The 25,554-nt window shown below is 37.8% G+C and overlaps 5 protein-coding genes across 8 annotated transcripts; 2 read left to right on the forward strand and 3 right to left on the reverse strand.

The window, feature by feature from the left end:
- Nucleotides 1-54: 54 nt before the first annotated feature.
- LOC103874295 (structural maintenance of chromosomes flexible hinge domain-containing protein GMI1) lies at nt 55-10,126 on the reverse strand. The gene is given in 39 exon segments (XM_033273398.1): nt 55-520; nt 691-1,014; nt 1,091-1,285; nt 1,395-1,623; nt 1,740-1,854; nt 1,929-2,174; nt 2,287-2,568; nt 2,658-2,743; nt 2,839-2,905; nt 2,992-3,090; nt 3,173-3,267; nt 3,347-3,455; nt 3,559-3,736; nt 3,822-3,925; nt 4,008-4,337; nt 4,410-4,526; nt 4,619-4,733; nt 4,811-4,832; nt 4,930-5,088; nt 5,288-5,464; nt 5,545-5,626; nt 5,704-5,738; nt 5,827-5,905; nt 6,023-6,151; nt 6,230-6,285; nt 6,396-6,516; nt 6,616-6,666; nt 6,949-7,035; nt 7,125-7,193; nt 7,287-7,403; nt 7,405-7,530; nt 7,715-7,787; nt 7,982-8,065; nt 8,141-8,196; nt 8,457-8,543; nt 8,632-8,664; nt 8,801-9,136; nt 9,853-9,900; nt 10,109-10,126. Coding segments are annotated over 37 exon segments (4,878 nt in total). The 5' UTR covers nt 9,853-9,900; nt 10,109-10,126; the 3' UTR covers nt 55-312.
- Nucleotides 10,127-12,985: 2,859 nt separating this feature from the next.
- Nucleotides 12,986-15,936, reverse strand: LOC103874296 (membrane protein of ER body 2). Of its 2 annotated transcripts, XM_033273400.1 has the most exons (7): nt 15,187-15,936; nt 14,875-14,990; nt 14,349-14,838; nt 14,209-14,262; nt 13,879-14,058; nt 13,715-13,776; nt 12,986-13,636 (listed from the first exon to the last, which is right to left on the reverse strand). In XM_033273400.1, the coding sequence occupies exons 1-7, from the start codon at nt 15,395-15,397 to the stop codon at nt 13,172-13,174; spliced, it is 1,578 nt and encodes a 525-aa protein (XP_033129291.1). In that variant the 5' UTR covers nt 15,398-15,936; the 3' UTR covers nt 12,986-13,171. The 2 variants fall into 2 exon arrangements, with proteins under 2 accessions (XP_033129291.1, XP_009150950.1); XM_009152702.3 differs by having other exon boundaries at nt 14,349-14,990; nt 15,187-15,934.
- Nucleotides 15,937-16,754: 818 nt separating this feature from the next.
- On the forward strand, nt 16,755-20,589 carry LOC103874297 (starch synthase 1, chloroplastic/amyloplastic). The gene is made up of 14 exons (XM_009152703.3): nt 16,755-17,004; nt 17,449-17,879; nt 17,957-18,159; nt 18,247-18,328; nt 18,470-18,643; nt 18,734-18,815; nt 18,898-18,989; nt 19,070-19,132; nt 19,230-19,319; nt 19,411-19,535; nt 19,679-19,787; nt 19,884-19,939; nt 20,038-20,077; nt 20,182-20,589. Exons 1-14 carry the CDS (start codon nt 16,755-16,757, stop codon nt 20,338-20,340), a joined length of 1,956 nt encoding a protein of 651 aa, XP_009150951.1. The 3' UTR covers nt 20,341-20,589.
- Nucleotides 20,590-20,843: 254 nt separating this feature from the next.
- On the forward strand, nt 20,844-24,246 carry LOC103874298 (protein ABIL3). Of its 3 annotated transcripts, none has more exons than XM_009152704.3 (10): nt 20,844-21,454; nt 22,403-22,552; nt 22,645-22,727; nt 22,815-22,965; nt 23,037-23,136; nt 23,211-23,306; nt 23,391-23,433; nt 23,518-23,618; nt 23,702-23,823; nt 23,915-24,223. In XM_009152704.3, exons 2-10 carry the CDS (start codon nt 22,457-22,459, stop codon nt 24,089-24,091), a joined length of 969 nt encoding a protein of 322 aa, XP_009150952.1. In that variant the 5' UTR covers nt 20,844-21,454; nt 22,403-22,456; the 3' UTR covers nt 24,092-24,223. The 3 variants fall into 3 exon arrangements, with proteins under 3 accessions (XP_009150952.1, XP_009150953.1, XP_018515000.1); XM_009152705.3 differs by having other exon boundaries at nt 23,214-23,306; XM_018659484.2 differs by lacking the exon at nt 20,844-21,454 and having other exon boundaries at nt 22,403-22,572; nt 23,915-24,246.
- Nucleotides 24,247-24,903: 657 nt separating this feature from the next.
- On the reverse strand, nt 24,904-25,266 carry LOC103874809. The gene has a single exon (XM_009153245.1). It carries the CDS (start codon nt 25,264-25,266, stop codon nt 24,904-24,906), a length of 363 nt encoding a protein of 120 aa, XP_009151493.1.
- Nucleotides 25,267-25,554: the final 288 nt, after the last annotated feature.

A 25,554-nucleotide genomic window follows, 5' to 3' on the forward strand; every position in this document is an offset into this window, starting at 1 on the left:
GACTCCACTATCTCCTTTTCAACCCTTCTCACTCTGTTTCTTGCTTCTTCTAAATCCGAATACAAAGGTTTTGCATTCTTTTCCCTTGATTTCTTATTTATGCCTTGCACTTCTACTTCCATGAGCATCTCTCCATCCATCATCACAATATGTTTCTGAACCAACTTTTTCGACAGCATAGAGTTTGCAAACAACAAACGCAGATCATATTCACAAAAGATCAGTCCTAAACGACACAATAATAAACAAGATCCAAGTTTCATGAACTAAAAACTAACACCAAAACGACTCTTCTTCATGTCCCATTAACATTTATACGTCCTGAGAGTCAGCCATGGCTTTGAAACGTTCGTACTTCTTCGTTGCCTTCTTCATCTTTTTCTCTATCTTCCTCAACAAACCTCTCTCCTCAAGTATCTCCTCCTCACGCTTTCTCTTCTTCTCCCTTGTTATTTCCATCTTCACCAAGGTCTTCTCGTGATTCTCTGTTACTGTCACTGGAAAATGAACTTCTGGAATGCTGACAAACCCAAAAAAAAAAACATAATAAGCAGAGATCATCAATTTCAACAGTTATAATAATAACCTGAGAGACAGATGATGAAAACCAAAGCTTGGAAGGTGGCAAAGTCAAGTCAAGTCTCTAGTGAAATGCTGCTACTAAAGATAAAACGGAGAAAGCGCACTTACAGGCATACAGAGTGCATGAGTCCGTTTCTTTTGGAGATCAGACCATCTAGAGACACAGCATCACTACCACTGATGAAAGGAAGGGCTGCTTCAAGATCCCTTCCTGTCTCATATACGTGTAAGTCTCCAAAAAGGCCATAGAAGAGCGTCTCTCTAAGCCCGTGACCCAACTTTGTTTGTATATCCAGCTCCCCTGTAGCCAACTCGATCATGTTCACCGCGTAATCTTTGAAACCTGGTATAGGATCTCCATTGGACAGGGAAGGGTTAACCATGGCTAATCTCCTCTGGGGATCATTTTTCATAAGTCCACTGCTCCAAGGTCTGCATGTTTTTTTTTATTATTAGAGCACTTTAGTATCAAGAATTAGCAACCAAATCCAAAAACAAAGGAAATTACCTGAACGCATCAAGACAGTGAATAAGCAAATCGTTGGTTATAGATCGTCCGAGCTTAGCTGCTTCAGATTGAAGCCTCTGGTACTCAGTTTCAGATTGAAGCTTCAGGTACTCAGCACAGCTTGTTGGTCCATATGCTGATGATTTGCATACCAACGCAAGCATTGTGTCATTCCCCAAATATACAGATAATACCCTGTCATCATATCAAATAACTTGAGAAATTGTAAGAATCGTCCTAAAAGTAAACTCTGATCAGATAAAAGAAGAAGAAGAAAACAGTTTGGTTTATAAATTGATGTCACCTGCTTAGTGAGGTGGAGGCAACTGAACCAAGAAGGGCTACAATGCCAAACACTTCTCCTTTTCCTCCTTTGTTTGACAGAAACCGAGACTTCGGAGGCGGAGCCTTTCTGTACAAAGAACAGAAAACCGATGCCGCAGTGTTGTAATGCTCCTCTTCAATGTGTTTCATCATTTGTTCTTTGGTAGATAAACACTCTGGGAACGCCACTCCTTGAGGTTCGAGAGAAGCTGCGATGAAATTTTCATGAACAGGTTTAAAATGAGAGACTATGATCTAATAGAGATTTTTTTGCCGAAATTAAAGATGTAGGTAATGTTTTAAACACCAAGATGGTAGTAGTTACCTTGAAAAGTAATCAGCTCTTGCTCGACCTGTTCTTGTTCAGCCTCCAAACATTTTAGGCGCTCATCTGTTACCTCTCGCTGTGCCTCGTATGTACTGAGTTCCTGCTTTAAACTCTGCAGGATAAAGAAACATTTAGATCAGTCTACATATTGTATTTGCTTTGTGGCATAAATGGTGATAATCATACCTGAGTGTACTGCACTATATCCATCACGCCAGATGGGCAACTGCCATCCAATGACGGTGACCTAATGGCCAAAACACCAAACTGTGAACATGGAGTTCGTTCCAATCCTAAACTGGGAGTTGGAGTCACCCCTGGAAACGGAGTGGCTGAAGCCATCCCTGATTGAGGTGTTGATGTCATCCTTGAGTAAGGTGTTGAACAACCAATGTCATCTCTTTCACTTGTTGGAGCAGGCGTTATCAGAATCTGAACAAAGAGAAATCAGTGTGAAGTAACATAAGGATAAAATGAAAATCAGGGTGAAGTTAAAAAGTTCTACCTAATGGTACAAACATATATAACTCAATTCACAAAGTACCTCTAAATTCACATGAAGCTCAGGATACCGAGAATGGAAAACCTTGAAGGAGAAGATACCCTCGGTCTCAGGTAGGGAAAGAGAAGGAACTTTGCAGGAGCCATGGACAAAGGCATATCTGATTCCACTCTCAACGCTGCTTGAATCAGATTCAACGCTCAGGGTGTGGATACACCTGGTTTTTTCGTCATGATGAATACTAGTATCCAAAGAACCATCTGAATCCGTCACTTTGAAAATGAGGCTCGTAAGATTTGAACCCGCAGTACAGGACTCCGGCAGCTGATACAAACATATAATAATTTCAGGATGAGAAGTCAAAGAGTATGTAGGAAGGAAGATAAGTTATTGCACCAAAAGAATATTTTTACCTCTGTTACAAGCCTCAGCTCTCGTTCCTCGATTTGAGACTCTTTCCGAAAGATCTCTTTACAATCAGACACAACAGAGAATGAGACTGTCGAAAACAAACAAACAAAAACACCAGAATCAGAAGATAATCGTAAAAGGAATGACGCCTGACAAATATAGAGATTGAAAAGATCATGTTACCATGTTTTCCATAGCCTTCTGTGACTTTGAGAATGCCAGAGAGATCAATGCAGCCATGACCATCAACCTATCAAATGATCAACGAAGTTTTAAGAATAATTGAAGTCAAAACTCAAACCATCTAAGTTTTTTAAGAGAATAAGCTTATCACACCTTACGGTTGTCACCCATCCAGTCTTCGACACAGTAGCCATCAGTTTTTATCAGAACACTGGTCCCTTCTGCGATGTGGTTATTGAATCCATCGAACATCTGCATAAAAGTTAAGATCAACTTGAACTGAACGAAAACCTGATTACTGTATAAACAACATGCATAGACATACAAAATGTACCTCCAAAATCAAATTTTCAACAGTAGAACCTGGAAGCAAATTTTCAAAAGCCTGAGGATTATTCACTTCAATACGTTTCAGAGGCCCGGGGTTCACTGAAACAAAACAAAAAATTGTTTAAATGAAAATAAATTTTCAGAAAGACTTAACCAGTAACATAGAATTTTAGCTTACCTTTACAAGCAGTCGAGACACATAAAGGTGTGTCCTGTGCGCGTATCTCCAAGGTTGCATCATAACTTGGGCTGATCTTGTCTAATTCATCAGTCTCAACGAGCATTTCCTGCATTAGGTTGAGAACCACGAAATGAACTTTCAGACCATTATTAAACTGTCTTAAGTAATCTGTAGTCGCTTTACCATTAACCATGGACATAGCAATATACCTTGATCATGAGAGTTGATCCTCCATCTATCAGGTTGGCCTCAAAGTCATCAATCTTGAGTTGAAATCCAGGATTGGCTTTCAGTTCAACTTCCAGGCTTGGAACAGAAGTGAACTGTATCTGATTTTCATACTCATCAAAGCAGGCTATACGGAGAGGTCCAAGACACGAACCAACTCTATAGATACACAATCATATTGATCAAGTTCGACACTCCAAAATTTCTATATATATGCCATGTCTGAAAAGTTTAAGAGTCTTACCGAACATTCCAAGGCAGGGGGTCCAGACTATCATCAAGTTTCCACTTTGCTGCCTTTGAAGAAGGTTTTACAACAACCGTTTTGTTGCACCTAATCGAGTCGCCCTGAAGGTAAAAGTGTTTGGGAAATTACATTACACGATTACTCGAAAAAAAATTGAACTGGCAGTAAGGAAAATTTACTTACGATAGAGAAAGAAAAGTTGTAAGTGCCAGCTCTCTTGAAGAGGTTCGGAAACTTGGAGCGAAGGGAGAAGATGTAGAGACCACCAATCCCTTTACAGGACGTAGGAAACACGCGCTGCGAACACACTGATTTGGTGGCAACCTTAGCACTTGGTTTCGTATTTGGGTCTGCCAGTTTTACCACCATGACCATTTCTTTTCCCTCCATACTAACAACATGCTTCTGTTCCAACTTCTTTGACGGTGTAACAGATGTGAAGGATGCAGGTCGAATAACTGCCACAATTTGCTGCGGGGGAGCTCTCCCAACACGCACAGAAACTGGTAGTTCCTGTAACATATTGATATATAAAACGTTACTTTCCGTGATAAGTTTGACTTCAAACTCTTTAAACGTTCTTACCCCATCAATGTTCAATTCTCTGCAATCCCTCTCATCCAGCAAATCAATTTTGGAAGGTGCCTTTTCCTGTTGCCTTTCAAGTTTTCTAGTCCATTCGTCTGCATCTGCATGTAGGCACTGTACAAAAACGTTTCTCAGATTAAAATCCTTAGCTGTATGAAGAAGAGGAGAATAATAAAAAAGAAAAATAAATAGTTTAAGTGGTTGACCTTTCCAGAGTCGATTATAGTAATAGGCAATGTTAAAGACTTCTTAAGTTCCAGTCTCCAACTTCCATCGATGCATGAAAGCTTGCATCCTTCTTTCTTAGGGCAATCGATAGGCCTAAAATTAAAGCTATAAGACACAGAGCTCCCAATAAATACTCAGAGCTAGGTAGATGGAAGAAGAAAAAAAACCACCTGCAAAGAATCCGAGTATCACCTGCTCAGAAAACATTATAAAAAGAAAGCTTTAGCCACATCAGAGTACAAAACATGATTTCATTTGTAGTTAAAATGATGGTGGAGAAGTTACTAACCGCCTGCTTCGTCTTCAAACCCTTCTATTAAGAAATAGTCAATGGTAGCATAGATATTACCATTGTGAACCCCACCACAAGCTCCTTTCAGAAGCTTTATATTCTGACCACGTTTCCACAACTTTCCGTTTCTCGTGACTACCTTGTGCACCCTCACAGCTAGATCACAAGAGCATTGGAAGTAATTAGTACCCAAATTAGACAAGGAGAATCATCAAGCACGTTTCTACAACAGCATCAATACCGGTAAGAAACTCTGTCTAGAATCAACTAACCAAATTAGACAAGGAGATATAATTTTTGAGGCCATAGCTTTCCAAACAAAGTTTCTTTATCATCCATGAAAGCTAATACATACCATCACGCAAAATGCCAAGAGCCTTTTTATCCAAGGATTCAAGAACGAGAATAGCTTCATCTTCACCCGACGTAGCCTCTTCATCATGGGCATCATGCATCTTCATAACCCAATCCTGATAATTCTGCTCCAATTGTGTGAGTGGTTTTCCTTCTCGGTGAATCACCATTTTGACATCTGCAAAACAAGAATTCATTCTAATCTAAGAACCAAAAGAAGAGGAAAGTTTGCAGAAGGACTTTAAAGTTTAAACTGACCAGTATCCTTCTCCTTATCTGTCTGTTTACTACCGAAGTTTCTTAGAGCCACTGAGAAAGGATTTTGGCTTGCAAGGTCGGTCTGTAAAAAGAATGTCCGGTGATCAGATGATAATGTACTAGAATACTTCAAATAATCTAGGATAGTGTTTAGCTCACTTTGGAGGGCGTTGGGTTAAAACCAGCATCCAAATCTGCAACCAAGGAGTGCATACATTCATTCATCAAACAATAATAAACCAGAGGTGCATATACAATTGAATAAGCATGAGCACTTCGTACCGATAAAGCATTTTACTCTTCGGCAAGATTTCAGCAAAGTAGACGCTCTGTTACCTCTTTGCATGAACGGTATTGAATCCTACACATATTTATTGGTAAAACAAACAACGCAATAAGTGAAGTTCTTTTTTTCAAGCACATTTGAAGAAGTTACACACCATAGTTAGCATGCTAATGGTGAGAAGAGAAGACTAACCCAACGGACTTCTGGAAGTAGACGACCAAGCCTTCTTATTGAAACACGACCAAAAGTCTCGAAGCTTTCGGAAACTTTGCATCCTTCCTCTTGTAATCCCTCCAAAATTTTCTCGATGCTTTCTTTTCCCTGTAGAGGTTATAACGTGTTCAGTTAGAAAAAGGTGACCAAAGGTAACGTTTGCTTCTTCAGAAAAGACTGTCACACCTGGACGATTGGAAAATAAACAAATTTGAGGCGAGCATTTGCTTGTTGAGGTTTCCCTGGAAGACAATTACATAGTCAGACTCCAAAAAAGATATAAATTTTTGGGATTGTGAATCGAATTTTCAACTGAAGCACAAGCAGCCGGGACCTGAAGAAGGGTTTTTACCTTTTCGTTTTTCACTTGTAAGACTGAATCGAATCTGAAACGAAAATTCTTCACCCTTGGAGTTTAGGTTGGTAATGGCAACTTCACCACCTGCTATCTCAGCTAAATCTTCTCCACTGACCTGGAAAAGTAATTCAAAGTTATTTAGCTACAAATGATACTTTTAGTAAAACAAACGAGGAACACAGTTATTTAGTCAGTGATGATGATAATGACAAACCTGAAACTCTACAGGCCTTTCAGTCCTCCCAGTTTTGGAAAGTTCGTCACACTACAGGTTGATAAATAAAGCACATTAAAAGAGCAGTGTGACATTTGATTAGAACCAAGACAAATGGTCAGAGAAAAACCATTTAATAAAACAGAAATTTTGATGCATTCCTATTTTATAGCACAGTACTTTCAAGCATCATTGGACACAAGTAGACACTAGACAGTAATGTACTCTGGTGAAGATTAACATGCTACAGGAGCCTAAAAGCCGATCAACAAAACTCCAAGCAATAAACACGTCTTATGACATATTGTATTATTGATGATAGCCTAAGAATACCTGAATGTAAGGAAAGTAAATATCCTTAAGCCTGCACTGTAGTTGGTATATTTTGGACATGTCGAATTCTGATTCAAATATTTCAACCTGGAAGGAAAATAAATTAGCAATGTGAAAAGCTGAAAAGCAAACGGTGATATATAGGACTAGGAAATTTAGAAAAAAAAAGAGTGAACCTTTGTGAAACTTCCATGAGGCGATAACTTATTTTCATCCTCTGTCGGGTCCCTCATGCCACCACCAGTCTATACAATAAATTCGGAAATTCAGTATTTAGGAAAGGTTAGCAACCACAAGCGAAACAGAAGCCAAATTTAATAAATGATGAATCATACTACCTTCCAGTGTTTTCCAGAGACTGAGTGGTTGCCAATCAAGGCTTCTTTCTCGTATTGCAAAGTAAATACTTTCTTGGACTCTTTAGTCTTAGAAGACACCAACGTACGCCTAATAAAGGAAGAGAGTTAAACGCAGGAAGATAATGCAGAAGATCATAGGTTTGACAAAACAGAAGCTGAAGTTGCACCTTCCCAAGAACATACAAGCATAAGGACCTCCATATCCAAACATCCCAAAGAATGGCTACATAGAAAAAAAGAGTGAATCTTCTTCAGATCAGTAAAACAGCAGGTAGTGATAACAACGAATAGTCCAAACTGACATATTTTAACCCCAATGTGCTAATTATCCATTAAATATTTCAAACACAAACTTTATAAATTGCAAGAAGAAAATGAACCTAAGTTATTTTCCACAAGTGAGTTACCTTAAGGTATGGTGGTTTGCCTCCAATAGCAAAAGTCTTTTCAGATCTATGTAATGAGCCCCCTATTTTTCCCCTGCACAATACAAAACATGAAGAATGTTCAAGTTAACACCAAAAAATTAAACCTGCAGTATCAATCTTATTAATATATATAAAACATGTGAAGTTGTATATGTTCTATAGAACAGTTTCCCAGTTCATAATCATAACTCAGTAGCCGCCCCAAGTTTTGTCAGCATTTGAATGAAACTGAAGAAGAAATCTCACCATTTAACAATAGCATTTTCCTCACTACTGTCCATTCCTCTTCCAGTATCAAAGAGTGAGATCCGATCAGCAGAAACATCCACACTGCAAAAAACAATCACATGAATTGAAGGGTCACACTCCATTTTGTTCATGTAACCTCTAATGACAAGTACAAACCTAATCAGCCTTCGCTCTCCGGGGGAACAAGACCACACAGCTTGCAAAGAATTATCCTGTGATATAAACAACATGAGCAATCGAGTTCCATACAGTCAATCAAACACAAATTTTATCGTCTTATCCTGATAATATTTACAAAGTCTGGAACATATGCATACCACAATTTCATCAACAGATCCAGAGAAATAATGTAAAAATCACGTTAGCAGTTGACACAATAAGGATAAGATATTGTCACAATGACCACTTTGAACAAACACAAACACACATAAATTTTCCATAAGGTTTAACTCAATAATACTGAAACACTTACTATTAGATCCGCAAGAGCTGTCTCAAAGCTATAATTTTCAGGTAGCTCTTTTAGAAGATCAGTGTCAGGTGTCAAATCCCACAAGTTCTGCAAAACCAAGAGTGAACCTTCACATACCAACCTAAAGAGACAAAGATACAGCAAGTGTATATGTTTTCAGAATAGTAACGCTGACCTCATACATGCTGGAACATACACCAGAACCGTCCTGGTCCAAAGGTAGACACAGAGAACATCAGATAACAAGAAGACAGAACTAGTTCAGGAACAAATCTCAGTTTTGTCAAAGACTGGATCAATAGCTGAATCACATTGTAACAGAACAAGTGGGAAAAGAAACTCACATCAAGACGTATTATGTGGCACAAGTAGGGCTTGAACGCAGCAAAGCGAACCATTCCTTTCATCCTTTCACCATCTGACTCGAGATGAAACTTTCCACCCAAGTTCCAGTCAATCCTTGTCCTCTTGGTCATCAACAGACAGCTTTTTCGTGCTTTTTCATACTCCTCCTTCACCAGGTCGACAAAACTCCCCATCAGCATCTCAGGTTCCGGGTTAATGACCGTGAGGGGCACACTCGTGCTGTTAGGCAAGAGGACCTTGAAGCTGTAAACCACATCGTCCTCATCGTCCTCGTCTAGAATCAATGCTCTCCTGACCAATCTCCTAGAACTCATCTGAAATGTGAAGACAAGATTCAACATGAAACATTAATAATCTAGAATGACAGGATAGCAGTGGAAGCTAAACATGGAGAACAATGATTCCTACGAACAGAAACAGGCACACAGCGATCCAATGATGGAAAGATACAAACTTTCTTCCTTTGTTTGTGAATTTCATATTAAGTAAGTAACTTTGTCTGTTTGGGAATTGTTAGCTGACTTATAAAACAAGTAATTTAAAGCTACATGTATACATTACAAGAACCAGTTTACAAAAGGAAAGAAAAAACAACGGTTCAACATTCCTACTAAAACATAAAAGGGTGTACACAGCTGAGCACCTAACATAAGAATGCAGCACATGAAATAAAACCGGTAAAGACTAAAACTTTACCAACAGCACAATAACAGAGGAGGTATTAGTTTAATCTAAAAAGAAAAAAATGCAATCTGGTTAAGAGAGTGGGGACTAGTAAGAAGACAAAGACAATAAAGTAAAGTAATGGCATTTATAAACGATTACTGAGGGACGAAGACACAGAGATGTAGTTGGGTATTAGACATTTTTACTTAACCTAAGACGACAAAACTCAACTCCTAGGGTTTGGTTGTCTAAATCAATCTCTGATCAAAGGCAAAACCGCATTCAAAATCCAACCTTACTAGATAAACACAGCGAGGTCAGAGAGAGAGAAAGGAAAGGAAAGGAGATGAGACGAGAACAGTACCGTACGATTACTCTCTGAGAAACCCAGCAAGAGCAGAGGAAACAAAACCTGAGAGAGAAAACAAAGAAGATGAGAGAGCTAATCAGAACGAAGAAGAGGAATAAAACCAAAATCAGAAACCCTTTTGAGCTAAAATTAGTGGTTTAATGTTTCAAAAAAAAAAAAGTTCACTTTTTTTTTGTTTGAGAAGCAGACAAAAAGCTTCAGTCTTTGCGATGAAGATGAAAAGACATAATATTTCTACATAAATATTCACCCAAAATCGCGGCTTGTCGAGAAAGATGTGAAGGAGAGAATGTGAGGAGACACAAAAAAAGAAAGAAAAAGAAATCAACTTTTTGTTTCAGTGTATCAGAAGAGACGATGGAGGAGTGACATTGTTTGTTTACCTTTGAGCGAGTGAGCGACTCTGTTTCTGAAAAACCCCACAGGAGAGAACAATGCTTCTTCTTCACACTAAACGACAGGGAAAACGAAGCGTTTAGGAGTGAGAGAGAAACTCTGGGGAGAGTTTTTAAGGAGAGAGAGAGTGGGTGAAAGCTTCGGGCACACGTAGTTCTCTCTGCCACTCCTGGGACACGTCACTGCCAATTCTTTGGCTTGTATGTATTATCGGCCTGACATCACTTAGGTGTAATGTGTGTATTGGATCAAATATATTTTCAGTTTTATAAAAAAATGGTAAATCAAAAACGAGAAACTCCAGCTGTTAACCAATGTGTATATTTATTTTCTTTACGAAGAGTGAAAGAGATGTTAACCGTGAGTTCTAAAACCATCTCCAATCACTTAAAAAATAGAGTAACTCTATTATAGAGTTAGATTTGCTCCAATGATTCACTCTATAATAGAGTTACTCTATAATTGAGTAAAATATAGAGTATTTTTGTTTTTTCACTCTATATTTGAAGTAAAAAAATAAAATTACTCTATATTTTACTCTTAACTCTATTATAAAGTGAATCATTGGAGCAAATTCAACTCTATAATAGAGTTACTCTATTTTAGTGTAATTTATAGAGGACAAAATAGAGTCTCCTTGGAGATGCTCTAACTGTGTTAACTCAAATGTTTAACTAGGTGGTTGAAGATAATTGTATATCCTTTCGTTTTTTTTAATCTCTTAAAAGTTCATGACTTTTTAGTGGCTGTGTATACAGTTAGACCATCTCCAATGTATTTTGCTATTTTCACCTCTAAAATAGGGGAACTCTATAATAGAGGTGAGATATGCTTCAATGTATTCCACTAAAATAGCAATCTTTAAAATATAGAGTGAAAAATAGAAGAATGCTAATTTTTCCTCTATAAGACCATCTCCAATGTATTTTGCTATTTTCACCTTTAAAATAGGGAAACTTTATAATAGAGGCGAGATATGCTCCAATGTTATAACGCCCCGACCCGTCCACGGCTAATGGGCCACCCACGCCCGCTCTCTCGGCCCGTGGGCCCCATTCCATCTGACAGCCGGTCGTTAATTTTCCAAGGCCCGAAATCATTGTTTACTGACCCTGCAATCACCACCCGACCTTTCCCCGTGCTTTGGCCTCACTCGCACGCTATCGCGAATCACTTCCCGATAGGTCACCCATCCTTCCACTACTCCAGCTCAAGCACGCTTAACTCTGGAGTTCTTTCAGGATGTGCTCCGGAAAAGGTAAGTCAACTTTGGTGACATAGGTAGTCAAATCAATTCTCTTAAGCCTTTTTCACATATCACAACTCGGGATGTTACAAATGTATTTCCCTAAAATAGCAATCTCTAAAATATAGAGTAAAAAATAGAGGAATGCTATTTCTTCCTCTATAAATAGAGGAAAAAATAGAGATCTCTATTATAGAGAAAGAAATAGAAGTGGGTTGGAGCAATTTCACCTCTAAATGCTATTATAGAGGTGAAAATAGCAATGGGTTAGAGATGCTCTAAATAGAGGAAAAAGTAGAGATCTCTATTATAGAGGAAGAAATAGAGGTGGGTTTGAGCAATTTTACCTCTAAGACCATCTCTAACCCACCTCTGTTTTCATCTCTATATTTTTCTCTAAAATAGAGAAACTCTATTATAGAGGTGGATTTGCTCCAATGTATGCTTCTATAATAGAGTTCCTCTATTTATAGGGGAAAAAATAGAGATTTGGTATTTTCATCTCTAAATATAGAGGTAAAAAGTAGGATTCTTCTATATTTTCCTCTAAAATAGAGAAACTCTATTATAGAGGCATATATTGGAGCAAATCCACCTCTATAATAGAGATCTCTATTTTAGAGAAAAATATAGAGATATACATTGGAAATGCTCTAAATACTATTATAGAAGTGAAAACAGTAATGAGTTGGAGATGCTCTTATAGAATGCTATCTAATAAAAATGGAGTGTTTCAAACAAAACAAAAGATCTAATAAAAATGGAAAGAGTGCTTATTTTAAGTTTTGACATAAAATACAATAACGACTAATAATAAATACGGAAAGAACCAAGTAAATTTAGTGATTGCTACAAGCTACCGAGATATACAACTCTTGTAGTTTTCTCAAAGAGATTAACCCGCTACCAGCTCAAAGAATCCAATCACGGACCCGGACAAAAACCCACAATATAACTCTCTTAACTATGCTACTATGAACCCTCTATAAATATTAGTTTAGATAAAGCTCAAAGTGACGTATTTATATATGGCTTAATATCATACGTATAATCTCAAGAGAGACTCCATTATAAAATACAAACCTCGAAGGTGAATGACCTTTATTACAATTTACAAGGATGTCGTCGGTTCTAACTTTTTTTTAAGGAAGTTCACTTTGCACATACCAGAAGAACGAAAGAAACAATTGAAAGGAAGTAAGGCTCGTCTGACCGGTTAATATTTCCTTCTTTCACTGCATTGAAAGGAACTAAACCGGTGTTACAAAAAAAAAACAAAAAAAAAGGAAGTAAACCGGTACTCCTCTGGTTTACTTCCATCTAATGCTGAAGCCTAACCAGCCTAATACCAATCAAGCTTTCCAATATGCTCTCCCACGATATCTCCAACAACGCTGAGCCTTTTTCGGACGTAATGTATCTTCCTTTTATCTTTTCTTTTTTTGGTCAAATCAGTGTGTCTTCTTCTATGTGTAAACACTCAACTAAACTCAAAAAGATACTCCATTATCAAATAAAAACCTCAAAGACGAAAGACCTTTTACAAAAGTCCACTTTGCATATACCAAAAGAAAGAAAGAAAAAAGTATATTTAGTTGAACACAAATATACAACGCTGGTTTAATTCTTACTCCTTTGCATATAGCTCTCTCCCTTACTCCTTTGGCTACGTTAGAAGGAAGTAAACCGGTATTTCTCTGGTTTAATTCCGTCAAATGTTGAAGTCAAACCGGTCTGGTATAAACTAAACAAACCGAGCTTTCGGATATACTCTCCCACAATTTCTCCAACAATGTGCGACACTCCAGAAGAGACAACAACAATAGACGTATAATAAGCAGCAGATTTGAGATAAGGCTTGGGAGATTCACGTACGTTAACCGGTTTCCGGACGTAGACCTTGATCATACCGAGCATGATTGCGCAAACCAGAGAAACCGAGAAAACCGAGACGAGCTTGTAGTTCTTGATTCCGGTTTGGTAGAAGGAAAATGCGTAAACCAATGGAGCAATTAGGCCGAAGAAAATGTAAGACAGGACCGCTACTAGTACATGCAACCGGATATTGTCACGTCTCCCTAACAGCTCATTGTACCGATCATTCTCTTGATCTGAATTGTTTCTTAGATCACGAAGCTGCAAGAATAAACCGGAACCGGTTAAAATTAAGAAACCGGTTAATTACGTTTTTAAGGGCTTAGAGTCGTTAATTACGTTTTGAGCAAGGACGATGAGACCACCGGCCAAATTTGCGACTGCAAGAGCCAAAATATTCTCTGAAACAATCAAAGTTTTATAGATTAAATCATTTATATATATATATATAAGTTATCAATCATCATGCAGAGTAAGGACCAATCAGATGATTGGTGACATACCGGTGGAGGATCCGGAGGCAGAGGCAGAAGATACAACGACGAGGCTGGTGATGGTCTCGGTTAGACCACCGTACACGGTGCTCTTCAGTAGCTCAACGGTGAATCTTTCACGGTCGAGTTTATTTTGAGGCGGTGTTTCAGTGGTGTTACTACTCTTCCTAGGCTCTAAATGTACTTCAACTGTAGACAAAGTGTAGATAGTATGATGCTTCTATAGTTTTATTCCTTTGTATTTTTGTGAAAAGAATTAGATTTCACTTAATACCCAAAAATAAATAAAAATTGTATTTCTTGTTAAGAATATGTTCCTTTCAGTTAATGATAACGTACCTGACTCCTCAACAGGTAATCCCCTGGCATAATCTCTTTGTAAGAACCTGGCTCCTAATATGTATTAAGAACATGGGTCAAGTTCTAAAACCAATAAGATTAATATGAGATGAAACCAGTTTAGGAACATTTTGATTTACCTTTTCGGATGTAGTACTTTAGACAGGCTAAGCAAGTGAAGATATAACCCTCCTTTTTGTCTTCTTGATCACCATTCTCAATAAGAGTCTCCGGGACATGCAGCTTAACCGGTGGTTCAATCTCCTCAATGTCGGTTGATTCATAAGGTTTCAGATCCGCATACAAATCAACGAGCTTCACATGTTCCTTTTTCCTAAGAATCACTTTTCTGGTGATACAAGAGCTACAGCTTGGACAATAAAGCTCGTACTTTTCTTGTATCGCAAGCAATGTCTCTAGGTTTGATTTTTCCTCTGACTCAGATGATGTTCTCTCGCTGTTTTTATTTTCGTCTTCTTCTTCTTCTTCGTCTTCTTTGTCTTCTTCGTCTTCTTTGTATATTTCTTCTTCTACTACTATCTCACCTTCTTCTGCGTTATGGTGCCTTTCATTCTCTACATTAGGCAAGTTTGTGGGGTTCGACTCTAACCAATTATAACCGGATTCTTCATTTAGAACGGGTTCATTATTTGAACCGGATTCTTCGTTTGAAACAGGTTCATTATGTGAACCGGTTTCGCTCATAGTATCCAGTATTATTGGATCTGAACTGGAAGACACCGATCCTATGCTTTCGTGAACAGACGTGTTCCCTACGAGACCTAATCAGACCACAAAATAAACGAGAGATTGATCTACCGGGTTATGCAGGATTGTTGCCCGGTTAAGAAAAAAACTAGGTGTAATTTGTAAATTTCAAAAAGTACTAGACGCAATTAAAAATTAAAGATATCTAAAAGCACCACCGTTGTAAAAACAAAAAAAAAACGTAAATGAAAAGACAAGTTGACTAAATACCTTGAGATCCCTCTTCGTCCTGATTCTCGATGGTCTTGTCCTGCTGCTGCTCCGTCGCCGATGTAACCTTTGCCGGCGCATTTAACACATTTTTTATGGCGGGAAGATTGTATTTGCCAAATCTGAAGGTCTCGAGAAGACCCACCAAGAAATCTGCATCTACAATTTCGCCTCTCTCCCCAAACTTGCTTCCGTCAGCTGGTCGGTCCATATAGACACAACACCAATGTAATTTCCAAAGATATGAAAGGAGAATTCAGCTTTTGCAACAAAAAAAAAATTGTTTCTTTTGGTCCTCTCGATTCATCTTTATCTTATATATATAACATAAATAATTCCCACGAGGGAAGCACGAGGCGTTAAATATTTTTTTGTTATTATCCTATAACGAACTTCTTTTTGGATCTTTTTATTTTAATTTCTTCGTAAATTACTTCTTTTGGATTTTTTTTTTGGTATTACAGAGAGTTATTTTAGGGTTTTGAGTGATTTTTATTATATGAGTTGATACATATCATTTAGGAGTAGAAAATGTACAAATGCGAATCAATTTAAGCTTACGCTAGTTATAAATTTCAAGAAAATATGTACATTATGCTAAACGATAAGATTAAACATTATTTTGACAGTAGAAAGTGTTAAAAAAAAGTGTTATAAATACTGGAATTACCATTTTTACCCAATATAGTATCACATCTGTGATTAGAACTCACCATGTAACGTGATTGTAACATGAGTCGCACGAAATGACAAAAGAATCTCGCATACAATTAAAAAAACTAAGGATGTATGGTCAACTCGCTAAGACAACGCATAATGACAGGGTGGTGTACCAAACTCTACAGTTAGTTGGTCGTTAACTAATATGAATTATCCATATTCAAAACGTGTAGAAAGAACAACAGCTATGCAGCCCATTAAACAAATAACGAGGCCTATATTTTGCCTTTTACAAAATAAGCCCATATTTAAAACTTAAAAACTAAAAAACTGTTTAACCCAATGCTTTTAAAATTGTTTTAGCCCATCCAGTTTCCATCCCCTAAAACAGTGGAGCCCACTAGTTTCCACGTGGCGAAATGCGAGCCTTCAATTGCACACGAAGTGTTGATTGTGATATTTTTTTAGTCGGCCTTAATTTTCGCGCTTTTTCTGATTGATCATTGGGAGAAGAATAAAATTAAAATATTTGAATAAAAAACTTTTTGCTGTAGATCTAAACCCAAGGATTAAAGGTTCAATTTGAGTCTGTTTCAGTTTGAGAAGATACCGAAGTGTTTTTGTCCTAAAAGATCTAAGATATTTTTTCAAAAAAATTTAATATAATTTGGACAAAGAATATAAAGGTTATAAAAAAAAGTGTTAATAATAGATGTCTATCTGTGGGCAACTTTAAAAGAAGATTTTGGAAGCATGTCGGCGAAGGTCTGAAGGGATTCTTTCCGTAGTAGATAGGCCACAGGTGGTTTCAGTCTTCCCGAGGAACCTGCCGAAACTCAAAAGCATTGCTTTTGTTTCGCTCTCAAGATTCATCCCGAAAATCCCCTCCTTTCTCAATCTATCTATCAATGGCTTCCCTTCAGATCAGCGGCGGCTCGGTTAGGTTCGTGGCGGGATTCAACCGGACCGGCTGTATCCGTCCGATCTGCAGCCTCGGTTTCCCTCATTCCCGGAGCAGATTCAGCATCGGACGGCCCTTGTTGCTCCGCCGTGCTTCCGTCTCTGGAGAGTCTGAAACTGATGACATCACTGACGCCGAGAGAGATGTCTCTGCCTCTTCCTCTGCCTCTCTTCTTGGCTTTCAGCTCGTTCCTCCTGGTACTACTTTTATTTATTTTTTTGGTAACTAACAGTGATTTATTAACTGTTGTGTATATATAATATGGTTTCATTTTGTCAAATGAGAATAGTTATCAGATTCAGAGGTTCCTCTTTGTCACTAACCATAACGTTTCAAGTTTCAGAATCACTGATCTTCAAAGTTTCTGATATAAAGTATCAAACTTTATGTTTGATTTGATTTATTTTTTTAAAAACATTCTTGATTTGATTTATTCATAGTCTTTTTTGGATTAATAGTTTATTTATTCACACTTGTGTATATAATATGGTTTCAGTTTTTTTTTCAAATGAGAATGATTCTCTTGAGAATTTGCTTTGTAGTCCTCTTCAGAATCATTAATCTTCAAACTTTCAGATATAAAGTAGCAAACTTTGTATAGAATTAAGAAGCTGAGCTCCATGTTTTCTTCTCTTGTACAGGTGATCAAGAGATCATCAGCACTAACACAACAAAAGAGACTACACACCAAGAAGAGACCTCAGACGCTACTGATGAATCCGAGATGGCTGACTTTGGTGTACCTGGCAACAGAGCTGTTGAAGAAGGAGCTGCGGAAGTCGAATACACGAGCGTCAAAGCCGAAGTGATCAACAACCTCGTTTTCGTTACCTCTGAAGCTGCTCCTTACTCCAAGACAGGAGGTTTAGGAGATGTTTGTGGTTCTTTGCCGATAGCTTTGGCTGGACGTGGCCACCGTGTCATGGTCATCTCTCCTCGGTACCTGAATGGCACCTCTGCTGACAAAAACTACGCCAGGGCTAAGGACTTGGGGGTCCGCGTCACCGTTCATTGCTTTGGTGGCTCTCAAGAAGTTTCCTTCTATCACGAGTATAGAGACGGTGTTGATTGGGTAATCACTTGTTGCATACATCTTTTGTGGAGTTTTGATAAATCTTCTCATTGCTTTTTGGTTACTTTTTTTTACAGGTTTTTATTGATCATCAGTCTTACCATAGACCTGGTAATCCTTACGGAGATAGTAAAGGAGCCTTTGGTGATAATCAGTTTCGGTTCACTTTACTTTGCCATGCGGCGTGTGAAGCTCCTCTCGTGCTGCCTCTTGGAGGGTTCACTTACGGAGAGAAGTCTCTCTTCCTTGTCAATGACTGGCATGCCGGACTTGTCCCCATGTAAACGCTTTCCTCGTTCTCTTTACCTATACTTTAAGGTTTATGTTTGAACATCAACTTATGTCGTTTATTCTCTTTTGATTCCAGACTTTTGGCTGCAAAGTATCGCCCATACGGAGTGTATAAAGATGCAAGAAGCATTCTGATCATCCATAACCTCGCTCATCAGGTGAGAAGCCTATAGTATTTCTCTTGGCATAATTCCCTTTTGCTAGAATACTACGAGCAGTTGTTTTTATTTGTGTTGTTGTTGTTGTACTGTGTTTGACTGAGTTGAAAGGTTATTTTGCATTTGATAATTTGGTTCTAGGGAGTGGAGCCAGCAGCTACTTACAGCAACTTGGGATTGCCTTCGGAATGGTATGGAGCGGTGGGGTGGGTGTTTCCAACATGGGCAAGAACTCACGCTCTAGACACCGGTGAAGCGGTTAATGTTCTCAAGGGTGCTATTGTAACCTCTGACCGTATCATTACCGTGAGCCAGGTGATGACTCTTTTGGAAAACATAATCCTTAATTGCTAGTGACCACATTCACTAGTGGTAATTGTTTTTTTTTTGTCCTCATCTTTTCAGGGATATGCATGGGAAATCACTACTGTTGAAGGTGGATATGGTCTTCAAGATTTGCTTTCTAGTCGGAAGAGTGTTATTAATGGTACCTCTTCTTCTTACAAAACCTCATCTTTTACAAAAATAAACATTTTTTGGGGAGATGATGTAATGGCGATACTTATCAGGGATAACGAATGGAATCAATATTGATGAGTGGGATCCGTCCAAGGATGAACACATTCCTTTCCATTACTCTCTTGATGATTACTCCAACAAGGTGATGTGAAACTTCTTTTAAGTAGAGCTGCCAAAGTAATGGTGATATTGACCTTTTGATGTCTGCTTTGGTGATTGCAGGTCAAATGCAAGATGGCACTACAAAAGGAACTGGGTCTCCCCATCAGGCCTGAATGTCCTATGGTGTGGTTTCATAAGCCAAGCGTTGTCTTTTACGTCTTCTGTTTGTTTCATAGTCAGACTCATGTAGGTTGTCTTGTCTTAAAATCTTTTTTTATAGATTGGGTTTATAGGAAGGCTTGATTATCAGAAGGGCATTGATCTGATTCAAACTGCTGGTCCTGATCTCATGGTGGATGACATTCAATTCGTAAGTGAGTCTTTTGAACGTATTTAAGTGGAATGCACAGTGACTGCTGCTGCTGTGATTACACATTTGGTCATGCCCTATTTTCTTGCAGGTCATGCTTGGTTCAGGTGATCCAAAATGTGAGAGCTGGATGAGAAGTATGGAGGAAACATACAGAGACAAGTTCCGTGGCTGGGTTGGGTTCAATGTTCCCATCTCTCATCGCATCACGGCCGGGTAATAACAAAGATTACTCTAGCTTAAGTCAATTCTTTAGATTATCACATGACTTGTGTGGTGGAGTTAGTTGTAGAAAACTTAAAATTGTCACAAACTATTCATTGGATCCTTTTTGTTTTGTGTGTAATTTTATAAAACAGATGTGATATTCTTCTGATGCCATCAAGATTCGAACCATGTGGTTTAAATCAGTTATATGCAATGAGATATGGAACCATTCCAGTCGTTCATGCCACCGGTGGACTCAGAGTGAGCTTTTCAAATTTGTTGTAGAACAGAGAATGGTTTGATAGTTAAGAAAAGGCTATATATGATTTATAATATTTGGATTGTTAATGTATTCAGGATACGGTTGAGAACTTCAATCCTTATGCAGAAGGTGGAGCTGGTGCTGGTACAGGGTAATACAGCATTATTCTGTTTTTATAAGAAGAAAAGTTGTGACTGATCAAAGTTCATATGACATTGTGTGATCTTATAATGGGGTTTAATGTTTTAGGTGGGTTTTCTCTCCATTGTCAAAAGATAGCATGGTGTCGGTAAGCCTTTCTAACTTCCCCATTCCTCTCCAAGATTTGTGGTTGTGTGTTTCAGGTTTTTACGAGTGAAATCACTAAAAGATTATCATGTTACTTGGTTTCAGGCATTGAGGTTGGCTGCAGCAACGTACAGAGAGTATAAAGAGTCATGGGAAGGGTTGATGAGAAGAGGAATGAGCAGAAACTATTCTTGGGAAAACGCTGCCGTTCAGTACGAGCAAGTGTTCCAGTGGGTGTTCATGGACCCTCCCTACATCAACTAGATCCAACCAATAATATCCGAACCAAACAAGAGTTGGACCGGATCAGACCAGAGCAATCCCAAAATCTATGGTGTTCATTTGCACAATGAACCATGTATCTATGTCATATATAAATTATAAACTATGATTTTTGTTTTGGGGAAGTATAGGATTTTAGTTGTGATGAGAGGCTATTTGGGTTCATTTTTCTGTTTATGGGAATAATAATACTTCTCTTTGAGTTTGATATCTATTGACTATTTAATTAAAGGTACTAGTCTTAAAAGCTTGAGAAAACAGATGGGCAAATGATTAGCAATGATAATGATTAGATAACCAAATAATTAGATGAAACTTGAATGATATAAGATGGGAATGAGTAGGAGAGCAGTATGTAACACACATTGAAAAAGAAAGAAAACGTGAAATGTAAATTAAAAAAGGTCCATTAAGAGACGTGCTTACCTCATTCAATCAAACATTATCGTTCGAGCACGCACGATCCCACTTCTCTATGATTGATTTATCAAATAGTACTATATTAGGAGTTCACATTTTCAAAAAAGCATTCCTTTAGTTGACCAATCAGTTCACATTTGAAAAAGTGTAGTATGGTTAACAATGATTGTCTTTGTTAACTATTATTTTCCTTGAAACTTTTTAACTATCAACATAACTAATCCATCCGTTAATAACAATTTACAATTCAAAGTGGTTACTGTCAAAACATTGGTTTATCATGTTTTATAGTTGAGAAGTTGGATTCAGTTTATTTGTTTTGTGAATAATTTGTTATAGTAAAATTCAATAATAATAATGAAAAAAGAAATGATGAGCAAAGAGCGAAGGTCGCTCCGGAATTGAAGGGACAAAAGTGGGGGCAGAGTCATTGTCTGATATACCAAACTCAACACTTAACTTTCTTCCTCTAATCACTCCCTCTTCTCTTCGGGGTCGCTCCGCTTTCTCTCCTCTTTGGATAAACACTTGTAAAAATAAACACACAGGTCTTTTTCTCGGTTGGTCTTTAAATCCCCATTTTTGCAATTATACATATCCCGTCTGTGTTTTTTTTTCTTCTCTCTCTCTCTCTCTTAGCCTACAAAAGCGAGAGGCTTGCAGTGACAAATCTCAGGTTAGTTTCTTGCAATCTTCTGCCAGTCCCAGTTACCTGTTTTGTTTTGTTTTTTTGTGTGTGTTTCAGTTCAGTAATGTTGAAAAGGCTTAGACTTTGGATAACTCTTGTGATTTTTCTTCTGTCGGTAAATACCATTTTCGGGATGCAATCTGTAAATTTGAATTGAGATTTTTAAGAGCTCTGTTAGAATAACAAGTTGAAGTCTTTCAATGTTCTTGTTTGAGGGGTTTATGGTTAAACCAAAAAAAAATTAACTTGAACTAGTTTGAGGGGTTTATTAATTAACTTGAACTAGTTAGTGTCTGTTGACTTCAGTTGCTATTGAAACAAAAATAAAATTCAGTTCTTGATTGGTACTTGAGACATGACAAGCTGAGCTGATTTTGATCTGGGTTTGGTTGAAATTTCAGCTTTTCTTTATTTTTATTTGGTTTTGAAACAATCTGTTGTAGTAGATTTTGCAAAAGAGTATTATTGAAGATTCAGACAAAATCTGTCTGTTTGTTTCATATAAAACTGGTGGGTTGCTTTAGAGCTGTGGATTCTACTTCTTGTCTGTTTCTTATTCTTTATTAGATTATAATAGTTAGCGTGTTCTTGTTACCTTAATACATCCACAGGAATCCTTAATACCTTTCTTTAAAATTCCTTAAGAAAAGCTTTTTTATATGTTAGATTCTCTGAGATCTGCGGTCCAATTACACTTAAAAAAAGCATGAGTGTTGTGCTTTCATATGGATCTAAAAGATAACGTATAGCTGCTTCAGTTTCATTTTTTGCTACTAGCTTGAACAAATCAAATTTCAATTGCAGCTGATAATCAACAAGTCTATTAGGGTGTTTAAGGATCAGAGCTAACCTTTTGTTACCAAGATTCTTTCTCTTGTTTCTTTGTCCATATTGTGGTAACAAGTACATTCTTATTTGATCATTTTGTTTCCACAGTGGAAGGGAGAAGGAGTTTTGAGACTCCATTGTTAGTTAAACCTTTGAATCAAGATGAGTGCAGCGGCTACAATGCACATGCCCCGGGAAGGCTCAAACTACGATGAAATCTCTATGCAACAGAGTTTGCTCTTCTCTGATAGTCTCAAGGTATGTTCAAAATCTTAAAGGTGAGAGTAATCTTCACAAGTCCTGATGATCATTGCTAAATTCTTCTTGATATGGCATATTTGTTTTTACAGGATCTGAAGAATCTGAGAACACAGCTGTATTCAGCAGCTGAGTACTTCGAACTATCCTACACAAACGATGGAGACACACAATCGTCAGTGAAAATTTATTCCTCTTAAATGTTATTAGACTCTTTTTTTTTAAATGGGCTCTTATAAAGGTTTTACTTATGTGTATGCAGAGTCGTGGAGACACTGAAAGATTATGCAATAAAGGCTCTGGTGAATACAGTTGACCATTTGGGCTCAGTTACATATAAAGTTAATGACTTCGTCGATGAAAAAGTTGATCAAGTAACTGGAACCGAGCTACGAGTTGCTTGCATCGAACAGGTATATCAACAATCTTCTCTTCATAATGTAGTTTTCTAAGTTAATGAGTTTTTATATTATACATTGTATAGAGGCTAAGGATGTGCCAAGAGTATATGGACCATGAAGGTCGTTCTCAGCAATCGCTTGTCATCAACACTCCAAAGTTCCACAAGCGATACATTTTGCCTTGTAAGTTTCCCTCTCTCTCCCTCCCTCCGCGTTTCTTTCTCATTTAACCATCATAAACTGAAACTTCTCTCTAGCAGCCGGTGAAATCAAGAAAGGTGGTAACCTCGCAAAGCTCAAGAGCGTTGAAAGCAGTATTGGTGAAGAAGCTGACTGGAACCAGTTCAGAAACGGTATAAAACTCAACTCCCTTTCCTCATATATACTTTGTCCAAGATTTATCATTGATTCTTGATTTTGCTTTTGTTTCATAAAAGCTGTTCGTACTACAATTCGGGAAACGCCACCACCACTACTTAGGTATATATATATATAATCTTGTCTACTTTTAGTAAGTTCCATTGTTAAGTGATTAAACTTGTTTGTTGGTTCTACTTTTTGAAGAAAACCGGTACTTCCGTCTCCTCCACCTCAACGTAGAACTCAACGTTCAGCAACCTTTTCGTTGTCCTCTATCTCCAACACGGCACCAAAGAAAGAACAAGGTAAAAAGGAAACTCTGTTTAGGCTTATTAATGTGAGAACATTACATACAAATCTTTTAAATTGTGTGTGTTTGGTAAACCAGATAAACGAGCAGTATCGCCCCACCGGTTTCCGCTGCTAAGATCTGGTTCTGTTGCTATCAGACCGACATCGGTTAGCAGGCCAACGACTCCTAGCAAGAGTAGGACAATTACTCCTAAACGGGTAAAGCTCTTGTTACTGCTTTGGAACGTTTCTTTTTTTACTTGACTGGTTTTGAATTCTTGATTTTTTTTTTTTTTTTAAATGAGTTCAGTATCCGTCAGAACCGAGAAGATCAGCTTCGGTTCGGGCTGCGTTTGAGAAAGAAGCTCAGAAAGAACCAGAGCAGCAGCAACAACCGAGCAAGAGCAAACGGCTGCTTAAGGCGTTGCTTAGCCGACGCAAAACCAAGAAGGATGATACGCTTTATACGTACTTGGACGAATATTGAAACATAAGCTGGTTTTGTATGCCTTTTGGTAAACCGGAAACTTGATTCCAATTTTTAATTGCATTTTCTGTTACATAATATCAAATATATATGCTTTTGTGTGGTTTTTTGTGTGCCGCATGATTCTCAAAATGTGCAATATATTCATACAAATATATCGAAAATGTACTAGAAAACATCTAAACGAAAAAGATAATGTTTGATTAGAAAAACCAAACTGAAAAAAGTACAAAATTTTTTGGTGGCATATTCGGTTTTGTTGTCTATTTCCAACTCAAAATCAATTAGTAAGTAGTGGATTACTTTTAAAAAATCATATTACTTATATCCTATCAGAAGTTTTAATATGGGAGGGTATATTCTTCCATACATTTTTAACATCGATTAATTTCTATCTAATTTTAGTATTTGAGATAATAGTTTTTCTACTCACTCCGAGAGTACAAACCACTTCTAACCGGATTACAAAAAAATGTTTGGATCGATTAACTGAACTAATACTGAGGTTTATGTTTTGACACAATGTTAAGCTCTTTGTATTTTTAACTCAAAATCAACTGACAGTTAGTAGATTGATTCAAGTGTCTTATATATTACTTTTGTTCTATCAAAAATTTTGATCTGAGAGTAATATTAGAAATTAAGGCACATGATTCATTAATCTGTGTGTAAACGCAATAAAAGAAGACAACAAACCTGAACCAACATGTTGAGATTATTCTTTTTTTTTTTTTTGACATCGAATAACTATTATGAAAACTAAATCACTCCAAAAGGCTGGCCACATGTGCCAACCAAACAGGAATCTCAACTCAAAGGAGAGAAAGGGGTTCAGGATGAGCTCGAGCTGCCTTCACGAGACAGTCGGCTCTTTGATTCATACCACGCGGTAGATAAGCGATAAAGAAGCTTGAAAAACTTGTCAAAATAATCCTGATTTCTTCGATAACTTCCACCATGACTGGCCATTCTTCCATTCCTTGAAACAGTTTAACAAGTTGATTGCAGTCCGTCTCAAAAAGGACTGATCGGTATCCCTGTTCCAGCATCCTCTTCATAGCCCACGTGAAGGCTTCCGCCTCAGCCTGAAGAGGAGATGCGATGTTGCTGCAGTTCTTCATTCCCATCAGAATTCGCTTCCCATTCTCCATCAAAACGAAACCCAAGCCCGTCATCTTATCTGCTTGAGTCCATGAGGCATCAACTTGGTAACAGCTACCCATTGTGACTGAGGTCCTTCCCCGTGTTTATTTGCAGCCTCTCTTGATTGCCCAAGGTCGTCTTCTGCCTCAGGTATGATCTGCGCCACTTTCCAACTCTTTGCCTCTGCCAGCGCCAATTGGAGTGTATCAAGAGGGGATGTGTCCACTCCATTGAAAATTTTGTTGTTCCTTCCCTTCCGTATGTACCACAAGATCCAGGGAAAAGATTCGATGATCTCTCTTGAGACACCCTGTTCTGCA

Source organism: Brassica rapa, chromosome A06 (genome assembly GCF_000309985.2).
Source record: "Brassica rapa cultivar Chiifu-401-42 chromosome A06, CAAS_Brap_v3.01, whole genome shotgun sequence".
Taxonomy (NCBI): Eukaryota; Viridiplantae; Streptophyta; class Magnoliopsida; order Brassicales; family Brassicaceae; genus Brassica; species Brassica rapa.